The sequence below is a fragment of the Sinocyclocheilus grahami genome, unplaced genomic scaffold (genome assembly GCF_001515645.1).
Source record: "Sinocyclocheilus grahami isolate Dianchi unplaced genomic scaffold, SAMN03320097.WGS_v1.1 scaffold1210.1, whole genome shotgun sequence".
Classification (NCBI taxonomy): domain Eukaryota; kingdom Metazoa; phylum Chordata; class Actinopteri; order Cypriniformes; family Cyprinidae; genus Sinocyclocheilus; species Sinocyclocheilus grahami.
Window position 1 is genome coordinate 103,135 of NW_015506389.1, and position 17,679 is coordinate 120,813.

General features: G+C 36.0%; 1 protein-coding gene across 2 annotated transcripts; it reads right to left on the minus strand.

The window, feature by feature from the left end:
- Window positions 1-1,060: 1,060 nt before the first annotated feature.
- Window positions 1,061-14,976, minus strand: cdh27 (cadherin 27). Of its 2 annotated transcripts, none has more exons than XM_016253912.1 (17): window positions 14,872-14,976; window positions 13,917-14,033; window positions 11,823-11,972; window positions 11,546-11,690; window positions 8,489-8,652; window positions 8,041-8,169; window positions 7,551-7,733; window positions 4,845-5,140; window positions 4,479-4,621; window positions 4,032-4,259; window positions 3,651-3,872; window positions 2,258-2,379; window positions 2,049-2,144; window positions 1,836-1,922; window positions 1,694-1,735; window positions 1,503-1,589; window positions 1,061-1,399 (listed from the first exon to the last, which is right to left on the minus strand). In XM_016253912.1, the coding sequence occupies exons 1-17, from the start codon at window positions 14,896-14,898 to the stop codon at window positions 1,166-1,168; spliced, it is 2,472 nt and encodes an 823-aa protein (XP_016109398.1). In that variant the 5' UTR covers window positions 14,899-14,976; the 3' UTR covers window positions 1,061-1,165. The 2 variants fall into 2 exon arrangements, with proteins under 2 accessions (XP_016109398.1, XP_016109397.1); XM_016253911.1 differs by having other exon boundaries at window positions 1,062-1,399; window positions 1,694-1,741.
- Between the last annotated feature and the right edge of the window lie 2,703 nt (window positions 14,977-17,679).

Sequence of the window (17,679 nt, forward strand, 5' to 3'; positions counted from 1 at the left end):
TAACTTAAATGATTTTAGCAAATGGCTGCAATATAACAAAGAGTGAAAAATTTAAGGGGGTCTGAATACTTTCCGTACCCACTGTATATAGTGATTGTCAAAATCTGATTAAATTTTTTTTTAAATACGAGTGTATCGTCAATAAATGTTTTATTGAATAAAAGATTAAAAGAAGGATTTCATGAATGGGGTAAAAAAAAATATTTGCCAACATTGCATTTTTTTAACAATTTTATTTGACAAGTGTGACAGTAGCTACAGACATTACTCCACGTGCACTATGGTCATGAAAAATCATCTTTATTTTCACAAATTAAAATAATTCATGACAGCTGGAATGGCATGACAGTGTAAGACAGTTGTGTGGTTATAGAGATCTCAAAAGAAAACATTCACTAAACAAACATTTTAATTAAGAAAATAAGGTAAGAAACCGGCACCATTCATTCCCACTTCAGGCATTGGGTCAAACACAATAATACATTTCTACAGCTAATTCATTAATTTTTGGACTATTCCATGATTTCCTTCACATTTTTGTAGATTCTTGTTTTTGTTTTTTCTACGTTTTAACTGTGTAAGGATAAAAAGGCATTTAAATGTCCAATGTTAATGCATACAATCCTCTCACAAAACAGGCAGTACAGCTAAGAAAAGATTAATAAAGATATAATTCTTTGTAGCCCTGAGTACAATGTTTTTACCTGCATTATTTGTTTTAAGATATGTAGACATGAATGAAATATAGATAATTGCCGTTTCCCAAACTGAAGTAGTAATAACTTGTCTTTGCAGGTGCATTTTATTGCACTTGAAATATATCTCGAAGTAAAACTCAAAGTGTGATTTGAGACCATTTGCATTAGTGGAAAATTGATACATTTTGAAAAATCTCTGACCGAATGTTTAACTGAATGTGTGAATGTTGGCATGTTTCACAGAAATTCCGAAAGAAACAATGCTATCACACCAACCTATTTAAGACATAACAGCCATTATGAACAAAAAGATACTAATCCCAATTTAAACTCTGCAGTTTTTCTTTAAATTTTTTTAATTTTATTTAAAAAAATCTCTCCATTGGTTTCTTTCTTTCTTTCTGCTTTCAAGTGACCAGTCCTGAATAAGAAGGTGAAACATCTTCATCCTCATCTTCATCACTAGACTATCTGATCCCATTCTTCATCACTTCTGGTTTTGACAGTGTCCCTGGGTTACAGATAGAAGCCAGATGCTTAAATGCTGGTCCGAGGTCTGAGAGCAGCTCAGGATCAAACTCATTCATAGGCAGGTCTATGGGGTCCAGGTCTACAAAATGATCAGAGTTGTCCTCAACTGCGTAAAGCTGAGGTTCGTAATCAAGCAATTCATTTTCTAGGCCCTGTATTGAATGCAATCTCTGAAAGTTGAGAAAGAAATATGTTTAGTCAGTGAATGAATGGATGAATTAATGTTGAATTGACCTGCTGCGTGTCTGGGTGGAAAACTGAAGGCGAATGTACCTGAGAGAGCAAACTTTGTAGAGTTGAGCTGCTGATGAAATAGGTACCCTGTCTTCTTTGTGAGCTCCTCCTGCTAAATGTTGAACCCTAAGGGTGTAAGAAAACCCCATGTATATTACTGATTTAAAGATTTCACTAGTTTCACTGAACAGTAACAAATTTAGACATGCCATGAAATGATTAAGGTTTACCTGGTAGCGGTTTTCACTCTGATACTGTTTCCACATCCATGTCTGTTTCTTAGAAACAGAAGACAGTATACAGTAAATACTGAGCTTTCACTTTCAAAGGATATTTGATTGGGACAATTTCATACATGAACTGTTGTATTACCTCACTGGAATAATGTGATCTGTCTCTAGACCAGCACTCATCCATTTGAACTGGGAGACTATGAGTGGCTATAATTTGGCTAGATACCTGTAATCAACAAACAAAATGAATACAATACAATGATTTGTAGTGTAAAGAATGACAGTGGTTTTATAAGAAATGTATAGTGTTTCCGAGATCTCATTATGAAACAAACAGAAATGTTTAGCATACCCCCTGAATGTCAGTTGTCTGTTGAGCCCCATTACTGACAAAAGTTGCATCCTTTGAGTGACTAACAGATGCCTTCTTTAAAAGAATAGTCGGGACCTTTATGAATGTAAAAAAAATAGAGTAGACCATTCATTTGTTATCTTTGTATTAGACCTCACTGTGAAAGGGCCATTTAGCTTTTCGCAAGAAATCTTAATGTAAGGTTTTACCACACAATCAGAGCCAGGTTTCTCGATGTTAGAAGGCAGAAGGGCATCTTCTAAGACATTGTCTACCTGCACCAGAGACTTCACAGGCCCATAAGAGCAAACGAGAGACAGCAACAGACAAGCTAAAAGAAAAAACAGCTTTCAGATTCAAGATGCTTTTACTTCTTAAAAGCAACATGAAATATTAGAACTTACTGCACATATATTTCTGTCAGGACCACTATCGTCAAAATGACTGACACTTAGCATACAGTTTGGTTTGGCGGTATGGTTCTGTACTGGGCAAAACTCCCTGCCCATCCATGCAGCCTGTCATGAATGAGCACGGAGAGCAGCAATAATAGCCCCCCAATGGTAAACAGTACAGAACAAAGCAGATATCATTAATGTACTTAATGATATTTAAGTGTAACAACATTAGTCAAGATAAAAGGAGTCTGATTCAATGAGGAATATCAGAAAACCAAGTCCTGACTGTGGCGAAAGGAGGAGTTGGGGATGGAGGAGGGGAATTTGCTCCTGAGCAAGCGAAATAGCAGCTGAATAATACTGGATAGACCTTATATAGGAATGCTATGATAGGTGTCGTATTCCTATAGCTAGATGTGATCAGCTGAGAGTCAGCCGATGCAAGCTTGACTCACGTGACCTCCCAGAACTAACGTTATACGCTAAATGTGTGTATTGTTCTAATGGAAAATCATGATTTCAGGTATGAACCCGTTTCATTCAGTTTGGATTTTTTTTTTTTAAACAGCAAACAACTCTCCCAAAAGATTCAACTAAAAGAAACAATTTTGTTTAAATAGTATTTTCACTTGACACCAGTGTGTTGTGCAGAAAACATACATCCTAGCTTTTATGGTGTTTATTTTATTTTATTGTTAGTACATATCAGAAAATGTGATACATATTTTAAAAAGAATATATAGTTCCTAGCATGCTTTGCATAGGACTTAACAGTGAGAATAAAAATGTATAGGGAGTGCTTGTTTTAGTACTATTTTTGTGTAGTACTAACACTTGATATTGTTTAATGTTGAATTTCAATCGAACTGGGTTGCCATTGGTGAATAGGAGTATGGAAACATAGACAAGACTGTCTTTGCAGCTTTACTTAAGGGGCTGACTTAGCATTTAGCGCTATTGCTTGCCAACAGTTTGCTATAATTCAAAGATTTAACAAAAAAAAGAAAGTTTGAAGTTTCCACACAAAATCACTTTGAAACGATTTAATTTGGTCATATCAAAATAACTTAATTTGTGAAATAATAATAATAATAACAAATGTTACTTAACTGTCCTCCTGCCCCAATAATAGTAGGACAACACAGGATAGGAAATCTATTTATCAAATCATTTTATAGGGAATTTAACAGAATCCTGTGCTCACCAAATATCATCAGCGCGGCAAGAATGGTAATTCCTATCAAGCCACTTCCCACTTTTTGCTGTGTGTTGCGCTCCATCAGACAGTTTGGTGAAACCGCACAATCACACGCAGCAACAGAGAGATTCTGGAGGACAAACCTGCCCTGTTTATCAGAGACTTTCACAATCAATGTGTTCAGACTGGCATGGATGCTTTTATCCTTCACCAAATGCACTGTGTAACCTAAAAGACAAAGCAAAAAATATGAAAGGTAATGACCATGTGTTTTACATCAGAGCTTAGTCAAATCTAACCTAATGCTGAGAACACTATATAAGGTTCTATATAATGCACTATATAAACCACAATGTTTTTTTTATTATTATTATTACTATTATTTACCATGACTGGGGTCAAAGCTCCATTCTTTCTTATGATCTCCCATAATTTCAAAACTGAATGGACCACTGTAAGGATCTCCATCAAGGTCATAGGCTGTGATCTCTGTACTTGACACTTCATCAGACTGACAGACAGAAACCATGTTCTCCTTTAAAATAGGGACATTGTCGTTTTTGTCTTCAATGTGGATCTGAATGGTAGCAGTGCTTGTCATTGGAGGATGGTCATCTGGTGTGAAAAATCAGAGAAAAATGGAAAATAATACTTCTAGATGATAAAAGTTTGTAAACTATGTAGGTTTTGTCTCTTTCTACAGCCCAGCACATTGGAATAGGCTCCAGCATCTCTGAGACCCTACATAAGACAAGCGATTTCGAACATGGATGGATAGATGTAGTCGTTACCAGTTATTTGCAAGCTTAATGCAAAACAGTTATATTGTATTACCCTTCTCTGTCACAAGGACAGTGACTGTATAAGTCCCATTGGTCACATGACTTGACTCTCTGTCCAAAGACTCTTTTACAAAGATTTCCCCAGTTGTTTTGTCTACTCTGAACCAGCCTGCAGGATCTTGTTCAATAGAATACCTGGCGCGGGAGAAAATAAATAGCTTATTATTAACAAACTTACTGTCTGGATTCCCCATATGGAGTGGCAACAAAAGTATTTGGAAACGTTTAGACATCTCACTATATGATCATGCCACATGGTTTGGTATTTTATAGAATGCAACAACAGGACACATTTTAACTATGGCTTTATTGTCCAGATATTTTTGGAGCCAAGTGATTCTGATGATTGAACACATACTCCAGTTTGTGGGGACGTCCAGTGTCAGGATCGACTGCTGTCACTTTGTCTACAAAAGCTCCGACAGCACCATTTTCTTCCAAAATTACTTTTCTTACTGGATCTGGGAAGAATGGAGGGTCATTGGCGTCTTCCACCGTAATGATAATATTCCTAGAGGACTGTTTTGGTGGATTTGTGATGATTGTCCAGAGCCCATGTGCAGATTTCTCTTTAACCTCACAAGAGAAATAAGGCTCTTCGTTCTCAACAAAGATGGTGAGTTTTTGTTCTGGGTTTTCTTCATAGTCTAAAGGCTGGCAAAGAATTGCATGAAAACAATACACACAATATCAGTATAGCAGGTAAATTTATTTCATGACTTTTTTTACTGAACGTATGTCATTATAGCAAGACTGTGAATTCTAACGGAATGATTTCACCTAATTAGTATAGATTTGAATGAATAGCAAATACATCTGAAATGTGGAATCACTGAATAATAACACCATGAATTACAGTAAGGATTAAAGGTGAATATAATAACATTAGTACCAACATGCTGCTCGGGTCCTCACTCTCACAAATCATTCACAATATATATTGTTTACTCAAAAAACATTAAAGGGGTCATGAACTGCCTCGTTTTATTTGTTTTTTTGTACTGTTCTCTGAGGTCCACTTATATGTAATTTTTACATCAAAAAACATAATTTAGAAGTAATAAGCTATTTTTTGTCTTGTTTTTAACTCGCTCATCAGAACGCTCTGTTTGAATAGGCTTGGCAGATTGTAGACACTGCTATGATTGGCTTACAGTTGTGTATGTTTGACAGCGTAAATTCGTCATAGATGGCCGCTGCTGTGATTCAAGTCAAAAACGCATAAATAACTCATTACATATCAAACGATCTATAAGAAGAGATGAAGCAATAGTGACCACGTAATGAAAACACTTATACTTTTGTGGTGCGACTGTCAGATCCAATATATTCGGCACAGCATCGACTTAAGTTTCAATGTTTTTGAAAATCCTGCGTCGAATTGTGCCTTGTTTGTAAACGAATCCGTGGTAAAAAATGAACTGAAAAAAGAACCAAAGGTGCATCCCAAATCGCGTACTTGTGCACTATTCTATGACGTTTAGTAGAATAAATAGTGTGAGTAGTGCGTTCACACTGAAAAATTGCACTTTAAATACCTGAAAAAATGAAGTGTGGAATATTGAACACTTCATGCACTCAACTGTCACAGCTTTAATTATGTACCGAAGGGGGAGGGGCTATTTGACTCCGATTATGAATGACAAAATAACCTTATATAATTCATACTATACATGGTTGAGTACCTAGTGCATAAGTACAGAGTGTATGAGTGCATAGTGTATAGTGCGTCATTTGGAATGCAGCTCAAGTTCTTACTTCCACGATCTGGATCATTAAATATTAATTGAAAATAAAGTCCATGCACTCTCTCCTAACATTGGGATCAGAAGGAAGGTAACGCAAACACTGTTTGTCCACAACTTGGCCCTGCACAGCGTCTTGATGTCTTCTGACCATTTTTATCGTTTGGTTTCTAAGTACACCTACGCGTTCGTGTCGCTCATAAACACTACATGCACGAATCGGTGGGCGGGGCTAAACAGGCAGTGAGGTCTACACTGCAAAAAAATGCTTTACTTAGATTTTTTTTGTCTTGTTTCCATCCAAAATATCTAAAAATTCTTAAATGAAGAAGGATTTTCTAGACAAGTAAAAAGTATTGTCTTGTTTTCAGAAAAAAAGTCAAAATTAAGTGAGTTTTTGCTTCTAACAAGCAAAATAATCTGCCAATGGGGTAAGCAAAATAATCTTATTTCAAGCAGAAAACAAGATTATTTTTCTTACCCCATTGGCAGATTATTTAGCTTGTTTCAAACAAAAGCTCGCTTAATTTTGACTTGTTTTTTTTCTGAAAACAAGACAATAATTTTTACTTGTCTAGAAAATCCTTCTTGATTTAAGAATTTTTAGATATCTGCACTGGAAATCAAACAAAAAAATCTAAGTAAGAAAAGTATTTTTTGCAGTGTAAGCAGGAGTTGATCTAAAGCTGCATTGGCGGTGCTTACAATTACCTCTTTTGGTTTCTCAGTTCATGACCAGTAGCGTGTTTACCCAGCAGGCAAAGCACGCAATTGTGTGGGGCCCCGCGAGTCGGGGGGGCCCCTGTGATTTCTCCCGAGGGGGACCCAGCCAATCAGATTAACGTGCTCATTACCGTTTACCTATATAACTAGGACGTATTCAATGAACACTGTGTCTGCATGCTATGCATGTCCTCTAGATCTGCTACACGGATCTTCCCCTCTCTAGCAACAGCAGCATGTTTCCTTTTAATTTTATGAGCCGAGCGTTTAGCAGAAGCAAGTCTACTTTCTCTGCAGCAGCAGCGAAGCAGATCTAGTCCACCAAGACCAAACCTATGCACATTCTATTTACATTAATAAAGATTTAACAATCCGAAAAGTGACTGAAATGTGTCTTTTTTGTGTGTAATCTGTGGTCAAGACAAAAACGAGGCCGGGAGTATGCAGGAAGATGCCTAATGGGGCAACTGTTGGGCATTTGTCCACATCTTACCCTACTAATGACCTATAAATGAGTCAATATCTCTTAATAATTTATTTCTGCTTTGTAATGAGATTAGTGAACATAGCATGACATTTACAGTGTGCAAACATACCTTAACCACAGTGAGGATTCCATCATTGGTGTCTGGATCAGTGTGGATGGCAAAGTGGCCACCTTTATCCCCTTGTATGGAGTATCTGACCCTCCATGCAGCAGTGGGACGCGTGTCAGCATCAGCTGTATGTAGTTTGAGAGGTGATGTACCATTTGTCCCTTCCGCCACATTAGCTGAACCCTAGTGAAGCGGAAAATGTAAAAACAGTTGACCCAAAAATGAAAATTCTGGTAACATTTGATAATATATTTGGAAGAATGTTGGTAAACCAACAGTTGCTGGTAGCCATTGACTTTAACTGCATGGAGAAAAATATATATATATTAATGGAAGTCAGTGACTAAGCAACTGTTTGGTTAAAAGCATTCTTCAAAAGATCTGTTCTTCAAACGAAGAAAGAAAGTCATGCAGGTTTTCAACAACATGACGGTGAGTAAACGATGACAGAATTTTAATTTTTTGGGTGAACTATCCCCTTAACACTAACCGTTTGCCCTGTGATAACTGGTAAATGATTGTTGCCATCCTGAAGGTTGACAATTATTGTCACTGTGCTTGACAGCTTTACAACTCCACGGTCCTTTGCTTCAACTGTTATAGAGTATTTATTAGCCACCTGAAAAGAAAACCGGTTAGACTCTTCATATACATACTCAAACTTTAAATAACCTGGCAAATGTCAAGATATTTTAAAGACATGTTTTCACATGTTACTTGAACACTGAAACTGGACTGTGATGCCTGTTGGTCTGTCAGGCACAAACATGATAACTCTTGTCTTTTGCTGCAATATCCCAATCCTAGCATGACACACTGGTTTTAAAGGCATGCATATGCTATAGGCTGTAGTACAGTATGTTATGGACTGTGCAAGTAACAACAAAGTAATTATTTCTGTACTTGCAAATTATGCATTTCCTGGGTTTTTATTTTACCTCATAATCAAAGCATCCTTTGAAAGATATTGCACCACTTTCTTGGATGTAGAAGTCCACATTTTTAGTTGTTGGAGTGACAGAAATGATTTTGTAATCAATGGTGGAATTCGGAGTTCCTGGTGCGTCCTTATCAATTGCTAAAACACCTACAATAAAACCACCTGCAAACAGACAATATGAAGAGCATGACTTCATTTCTTTAAGGAATATTTATTCTGAAAATTAGAATCTATTATTTGCTCATCGTCATATTGTTCCACTTCCATATAACTTGTTTTTTTTTTTTCAAAATGAGAACAGCTAAATACTTTACTAGTCACTCTTTTCCATACGATTACAATAAATTGGAACTAATTATGCTTCAAAAATGATGCAAAAGCACTTTCCTGTATCTCAAACAAGTACAAGTACAAGCAACACTAAGGTCATGGATTTGAGTTTTTTATGAGCCATTAACTGCTGTTACTGAATCAATGAAATAGTAATTTGAAGTGGATCAAGCAATTAATTGAAAAGATCTGAAGCCTTAAAATCAGACAATGTTACTTATTTTGGGGATATCATGATTTTCAGTGAATAACAAATTAAAGTTTTGTCACACAAAGATTGTATGGCATCAGAAAACCTGAAATATAGCACACAAGTCATAAAAACCACCTTCATATTACTTTCATGGTGCTCTTTTTTTTAAAAACCATTTATTGTAATTGTATGGAAAAAAGCAACCATAAATTTGTTTAAAATGCTGTGTTCCACAGAAGAAAGTAAGTTGTATGGGTGACGTAAGTTGTATGAAATGACATAAATGTGAGTGAATAATACATTTTCCCTTTAAAATCTCAGGGAAGTAAACATATCACATATTTGCCATTACTAATTCATATTTTGAGGGCTTATAAATAAAAGCTTATTCATAAAAGCAACATTTCTTTTTATAGTGTATCTTCAACAATAGGAGTATTTTTTCATGAAGGTTAATATAATAATTATAGTTTAAGATTTTTTTTTTACATTTTAATCATAGTAAGTTTCCGATAACTTTAATGAATAGACTCATAATCTTAAAATATGTAAATCAATAATCATTTTCATTATTTATGCAATCTTGGTGATACAGAACAAATATATTTCAGCAATTCTTGTGTGAAATTTACATCAAATATTACAGTTGTCCCATATCAGACATAATGTTTAAAAACAGAATTTAATATTTTTATTGAATGTAATTTCTGATAAAGATGTAATTTTTTCAGATTATGCAAAAAATCTAACAATCTAATTGTATTTGTGTGAATTTATGATGCTACAAGATTTAACTGTTTAGAAACCAATTTCCAGCAATTAAGCTTTAGCGTTAGTTCTGGCAGGTCACGTGAGTCAAGCTTGCATCAGCTGACTCTCAGCTGATCACATCTACCTATAGGAATACGACACCTATCACGGCATTCCTATATAAGCTGTATTCAGTATTATTCAGCAGCTTTTCAGCTTGCTTCGGAGCAAATTAAGCATCGCTGCTCGCAAATCAAACTGTTGCAGCGTGTTTCAGAACATCTGAAATCCACATCTAAGATAAGTGAATGCTGTTTTAATCCATATCGCTGTGTATATTACCTGGTCTGCTAATTGAAAAAAGCATATTTGCAGCAGCATTTACGGATCTGTGTTCACACAGCTGGAGCAACACGTAGTATAGAGCATGCAATCGCTCTGAGGACACGCCGATAGTTAAGGCCATGAGAACAAGTTTAAATGAAACAAGCATTCTCGTGTATGCGTTTCAACTGGGGCTCGCTGTATTCAGCGGCATAATCTCAATGTTATGGTTGTTTATTTCTAAGGTTGATGTTTCACTAGCTGTGTGAGTGTGCGGTTGATTTCAGCTGCGTCAGAAGCACGCGTTTATCGCTCCTAATGGCTTCTATACATATAAGAATGTAATATCAATGACCGTCTTTCGAAGTATTTCTGCAGTCTATGCTTTCCCTGCTGGACTGCCACTTATCAGAGATTCATAATTTCTGATCCGCAGAGCACCCCTTTGCTGCTACTCTTCTCCGGTAAGGGGCTTGCTGCTTATAAAGAAGAGCACCCCTTCGCTGCCTTCTCCTGTAAGTTGCTGCTGCCCCAGTCTCTGTTATTCCAGAAGGATATGCTTCTTTCAGAATGCCATTGGTTGTGGTTTGGGCGGTTCTGGCCTATCGTTTGTGTTGGGGGGGGTTATTATTGCTGCTCTCCCTGCTCATTCATGACAGGCTGCATGGATGGGCAGGGAGGTTTTTTGCCCAGAACAGAACCATACCGCCAAACCAAACTTTATGTTAAGTATCTATCATTTTGACGATAGTGGTCCTGACAGAACTATCATTTCTGAATGAATGGTGATTTACAATGTGGCAGAAATTACAAATGGTTTCAGAAAAAATGGCAGTGAAGCTGGCAGACACATTAAACTAGTCATAATGTTAAAAAAGCAACAACTCTGTTTAAAGGGCGTTTAACTTCTAATGTATGTACATGTTTATGTTTATATTCATATAAATTATATCATATATAAATATATTTAATATATAAACGTAACATAGTTTTCTTAAATATATGCGTGTGTGTGTATTTATATATACATAAATATACACAGTACACACACATATTATGTAAACAAAAACTTTTTTATTTTGGATGCGATTAATCGTTTGACGGCACTATCTGTGAATGTGCAAGACTTCCGGTTCATTAGCCGCTGTAGGGAAATAATGAAAAGAACAGTGCAGTAAACGGTAAAACTGTTTGCACTACAAACCAGTGTGTTCATAATTAAGATAATAGCCTACATTAAAATAAAATTGTAAGACACCAGTTTGCAATATCAAGCAGCAAAACGAGCTGTTTTGTGCAGCTAAAAATAGCTGGAAGCCAATGACACCGGAAGCCAGAAACATTAAATTTTCCCACTCTTACGGGAAAAATAAGGTGGGTAGGATTTACATATTATTTTGCAGTAAATCAAACCTGAATTACAGCTGATAAATTCAACAGTTCGGCAATGATACTGACCTTGTTTTGCTGCTTCGTTTACAGTGACATCATAAACCCTCCTCTGGAATACCGGCGGGTTGTCGTTGATGTCCAGTATGTTGACTTCCATGCCAAGTTGTGTATCTATGGCCAAGTTGGACTTATTTCTTGCTTGGAAGGTCAGCTTTGAAAGGATGATGAAATTAGTTCCAACCTATGCCCTTAATATTACTTACTCACTTAATCCTCTTCGTCCCAAGTGAGACATAAGACCTTAATATAACCTATATCTAATAAAAAATCAGATTCCACTTACCATCAGAACACTGTACTGCTCATAGTCGACTTTCCGGTGGACTTTAATGATTCCTGTGAGCGAATCAATAGATAAGACACCCTTTGGATCTTCATCCACACCTTTTCCTTTTAACCTGAACTCCACTAAATAGCTACGGTCCAGTTTAATCTAGAATTTGGGATAAAAAAAATAAAAATTTTATCAGGATGGCAAGTTTTACTACATGGCACATTGTTTGCGATACTTGATAATTTGTCATTAAACTGATACTTTTTATGCAAAGGAATTGAATGTAGTTTTTAATAAGATATTTCATGTATACAGTGAAATATTATTAATAACAATTAGAATTGTTTTCTATTTTAATATATTTAAAGGGGTCATATGATGCGATTTCAATTTTTCCTTTCTCTTTGGAGTGTTACAAGCTCTTGGTGCATAAAGAAGATCTGTAAAGTTGCAAAGACTAAAGTCTCAAATCCAAAGAGATATTCTTTATAAAAGTTCAGAGTCAGCCACACCTACCTAAAACGGCTCGTTCTAACACATCCCACATGTATACGTCATTGCATAACGCCGCCCAAATGTTCACGCAAAGAAAGAAGGCGTAACTTTTATTCTCGCAGTAGTATTGTTGCTGCCGCCATGTCGTGAAGGCGCTGTGTGTTCTTCCTTGAATCCGCCGGCCGCGCCGTTCTCAAGCCCTCCGGCCTCCGCTCACTCAAGCCCGCCGTGTGTTACATTGTGAAAGCGAAACTATTTTGTTTTGTCTTTCAAAAGAGGACATGACTAGAAATCAGTGGTTAAATTGTATTTACAACACTGTTCCAGAACACTTCAACCCAAATATTCAGATGTGTGATGCACATTTTGCGGAGGTTGAGGACTGTTTCCTGTGAGAGTAGCCTACAATGCCGGGGCGTAACATTTCCGTCACTCGCTTGAGGTATTCGGCCAATCACAACGCACTGGTTAGCTGGCCAATCAGAGCACACCTCGCTTTTCAGACGATGAGCTTTGTAAAAATTTACGCGTTTCAGAAAGGCGGGGCATAGAGGAGAAACAATGTACAATATGTGGAAAATAATGTCTTTTTTTAAACCTTAAACCGCATAAACACATTTCATTACACCAAATACACAAAATAATGTTCTTTTTAGCAGCATCATATGACCCCTTTAAAAATGCAACTTATTCCTTTGTGGGTAAAGCTGATTTTTCAGCATTACTCCAATCTTCAGTGTCAAATGTGACCCTGGACCACAAAACCAGTCTTAAGTAGCACAGGTATATTTATAGCAATAGCCAAAAATACATTGTATGGGTCAAAATTATTGATTTTTATTTTATGCCAAAAATCATTAGGATATTAACTAAAGATCATGTTCCATGAAGATATTTTGTAAATGTCCTACTGTATATACATCAACTTAATTTTGATTAATAATATGCATTGCTAAGAACTTCATTTGGACAATTTTAAAGGCGTTTTTCCTCAATATTTTGATGTTTTTGCACTCTCAGATTCCAGATTTTCAAATAGTTGTATCTCATCCAAATATTGTCCTATCCTAACAAACCATACATCAATGGAAAGCTTATTTATTCAGCTTTCTGAAGATGTATAAATCTCCATTTCGAAAAATTGACCCTTATGACTGGTTTTGTGGTTCAGGGTCACAAACGATCCTTCAGAAATCATTCTAATATTTGATGTTCAAGAAATATTTGAAAATGGTTTAATTTTTTTCTGAAATGATGCATGCAAAATATTTTTAATTTCATGAAATTTTTGCAACAATGTAGAGTTTGTTATTTTATTTTTTGATCAAGAGAAAGGAAGGAAGAAAGAAAGAAAAGAATAAAGCACAAAGTAAATTTATACTAAATAAATAAATTTGTCTTTCTGTCATTGCAATTCAACATCCTCTGGTTTGTGGCTAATTGAATTCAAATGTACATACATGCATTTGAAGGGAGTTTTAATTGAGAATTTTGCCCAACCAAGCCAGCAACAAACCCAGATCTTTAACCAAAATGATATACCACTCCGAGTTTTGAATTATTTTATTATTTGATACCCGCAGTGCATTAGAGAGAAATGGTATTTACCTGCCCCAGTTCATAGGGGAAAGGCCCCGGGTGTTCCTCCACAATGTCAAACGAGTCTATAATCCAGGACCGTTTATGGCGTTTGAGAGGCTCTGTGCTGCACAGACAGATCATTCCCTTTCAACAGAAACAGTGTGTGTTATTTAATGTATGGCTTTAAACATGTTACATCAATTAGGAGCAGAAAAAACCTAAAGCTAAGAGAAATGTTTCAAATGCATCTCACCAAGATGTGAACATGATGCAACAGCTTTGCTTTACCACTAAAAATGCCATTCAGTCATTAACATCTGGATCATTTTTAGTCATTTCTGCCGTGAAGGCAGGGTCAAAGGACATATTTTTTTTTGGCGTAGTTTGAGACATTTTGAACTTGCGATGTATATTTACCTGAGAGAATTCAAAGTTGTGAAACAGGTTTGGGAAAAGTTATATACTAGACTCTCCTTTGTTGCTGTTTTTCTCAACTGACCCCCAGAAAGAATTTGATAGGCACTCATGTTACAGGAATACACATTTAAAAGCACAGACTTCCATAAAATGTCTAATAATAATTATTATAGTATTATTATATTGATAATATTTATATTATTAATTATACTGCACAGATTACTGATTAAGATCGAGGTCCCAATAATCACAATATCAGAACAAATACAGAGAAATCAACAAGGTTTTGACTGCATTTAGTTACATTTAAAAAATAATAAAAAATAAAAAAATCAATATGACTGAATTAGGTATGGTGGAAATTAATTAGAATTGGGTTAAGGTAGAAATAACTCCTTAGGGTAACAAATTAAAATTTTTACCATTACTGTCATTTGCAAAACAATGTAAAAAGTAACTTACAGCGAACAAGCAACAGAATAAAAATACATTTTTGATTTAAAATGTTACCGAATCTTGAATTAACCTATTGGATAACTGTGACAACAATACACACTGTACTTACCACAAGCACCAAGTAGCTGAACATCATCGTAGCCACAATAATTTCAATTCATAATATGAGGTAGAAAGCTTTAACACTGGAAGCTCATGAACTCTCACGCTCAGACCTGCTTCTGCCTTGAACTGAGAGCACAATCACACCTGTGTAGTGCAGAAGTACAGGTAACTACACCCTGGGGCAGTGCTAGTTATGCAGTGTACACATGAAGACATTATAGAGAGAGACATTACACACATTTCTATAGGAGAAGAGAGCAAGAGAGATAAAAGGAGAATTATACCACAAAAAAACAGTATTTTTAATCGGATGTTTTGCAATTCAAATCTCTAAATATTCTTACAAGAAGTTACAATTATTTGTGACCTAAATAAGACTTAAGTAAGCCTGTGTAAAATGACATCCCCTTAAAAATAAGCTTATATTTCTAGCCCATTCTTGTTTTAAGTATAAAAAAAGTTGTTAGACTTTTTTTAAACAATTTAAAAAGTGGCAGTAGGTTAAGAAGATTAAATTTGTGTAAAGACAAATACGCAAAACAAATTAAAGTTATTTTGTTTAAAGAATTCAAATCTTTTTACTGGAGATATTTGTAGTGCATTTATTCATTAGGGCCTTCCGCACCACTTTAGTTCCAGAACTAAATGTACAGTACTAAAGTACTGGGACGATTTTGCGGGAACCCGTCAACATGGATTCAAATTAGATCCAAACCCAAATTATAGTTCATGAACTGCAGAAGCAGTCACTCAAGCCCAACCAGGTGTCAGTCAATCACCAGTTCAAAGGTCACACATACCTGCGATCGCACCTACAACAGCAAGTGCCTAACCACGAGCTGACCACCCTTATTTCACTTCAATGATAGGTAGTTCACACAACTTGTGTTTATTGATGTCAAACCTGTTCAGTGCCCAATTTGTGAAATCATAAATGGATGCAAATTACATTTCTACGTATTTCTACTTTTGATATTCCACAATTTTATTGTTTTATAAGAAGCATAAATTCTTGATTGGATCCTTTACAAGCAGCACTCCTAGCCCTCCATGCGTGTCACTGACTGACATGAAAATCTTCTTATCTCAAATGTAAGCCGTTATATAATCTATAACTATAACTTTTCAAAATACCATTTTGACAGCTCGGTAAGCCTTTTCTCTTTTGTTTGTCTTTGAATAACATTTGCTTGAATGACAACGCACTACATTCCTGTTATGAGGGTTTCGGTCGTGGCAGCAAAGAGCAATCACACACAGACTGCTGTTCAGGAACATACCATCACTTTTTACAAGTACACCTGCTAGCCTGTCATTTTTACAGGCCTAAATGTGCAGTCTGGGGTGAGTTTAAAATGATGTGGAAATTTTTGGCATTTGTTAACTGGGTTGCATGTTGCAACTTCACACACTAGAGTCACAAAGAAAAATGCTTCCAGGCCATCCAAAATGTTTGGACTCCACGGACTGAATTTGTGACGCCCAGTTCCGGCGGTGCGAAAACGCCAAAAAGTGGTTAGTTCCACAATTAGTTCGGGTACTATGAAAAGGTTCCCGCGGTGCGAAAGGCCCTATTAGGCCCTTTCGCACCGCTTTAGTTCCAGAACTAAACGTACGGTACTAAAGTACTGGGACGATTTTGCACAAACTATTTCCCAGTACCATTTAAAGGGTTGCATTCACACCGAGAGTATGTACTAAGAAGTGACGTAAGCCGGTCGACAGCGACGTCATTTGTGCGTGGCGTTCAACAACAGAAACCAAGAACAACGTTAACAACAGGAGGATGGAGAACGCTGTGATCGAAGCTGTTTTTGTTGTGTCTTGTGGGTTTCACAATAATGGACATGGAAAGTCGACGTATACGTAAAGCGATTGAAAGAACGGAAAGGAGGACTAAGAATCTCCAACGACAACTGGCAGTGCTACATTTGCTACAAGTGCCTGCACTTCAGCGTCCTAACTGTTATTAACAAATTAATAAGATATAAAACATTAATTAACCCTCTAATAGCTAAATGCTACTTTTTTGTGCCTCCCAGAAAACTACTAAGGAGTTTATATGCAGATTCATAATTAATGTGAAAACCAAACTTTGTCACTTTGAATGAAAGTGTCTGCTATATGATTAAATGTAAATGTAAAACTAATCAAAACCTAATGCAGGACAAATGACCAATGCTACATTAACATTTTAATTGTTACTGTAACTGCATTTTTAACCATTTTGATAACTTCACTACTATACTGAAACGTAGAACATAATCATAAGGAAGGAGAAGTTGCATCAGAACTCTTTACTGATTTACAGAGAATATACAGGTGCATCTCAATAAATTAGAATGTCCCTGACAATTTTCAAGTGACAGCTGAAAACTCATCTCTTTCGAAGCTACTTGACTTCATCATAAAAAAAAAAAAAAATTAAAAAAAAAATTCTCTCTTTATTTATTCCTTCTCTTTCTAGCTTGTACTTATTTGAACAATGTCTACAAACTTGGTATTACTAGCACTTCCTGTGTCTGTTTGCCTCTTTAAGAAGAATCGCTTTATGTATCCCCCAATTGTAAGTCGCTTTGGATAAAAGCGTCTGCTAAATGACTAAATCTAAATGTAAATGTAATGGAAAAGTTCATTTATTTCAGTAATTCAACTCGAATTGTGAAACTCGTGTATTAAATAAATTCAGTGCACACCGACTGAAGTAGTTTAATTCTTTTAATGTTTTCATACACGTTTGGCCAATCAATGTTTACTTACGTCACGATTAGTACCAGTTGTGCTGGTTAGACCCTGCTCGGGAGTAGGAGCT

Coding starts and splice junctions, on each gene's coding strand:
- cdh27 (XM_016253911.1), bottom strand. CDS start 14,898: ATGATGTTCAGCTACTTGGTGCTTGTG. Junction 8,170..8,488: donor AAGGATGCTTTGATTATGAG/GTAAAATAAAAA, acceptor TTTTCTTTTCAG/GTGGCTAATAAATACTCTAT. Junction 1,590..1,693: donor AGAGTGAAAACCGCTACCAG/GTAAACCTTAAT, acceptor TTACACCCTTAG/GGTTCAACATTTAGCAGGAG.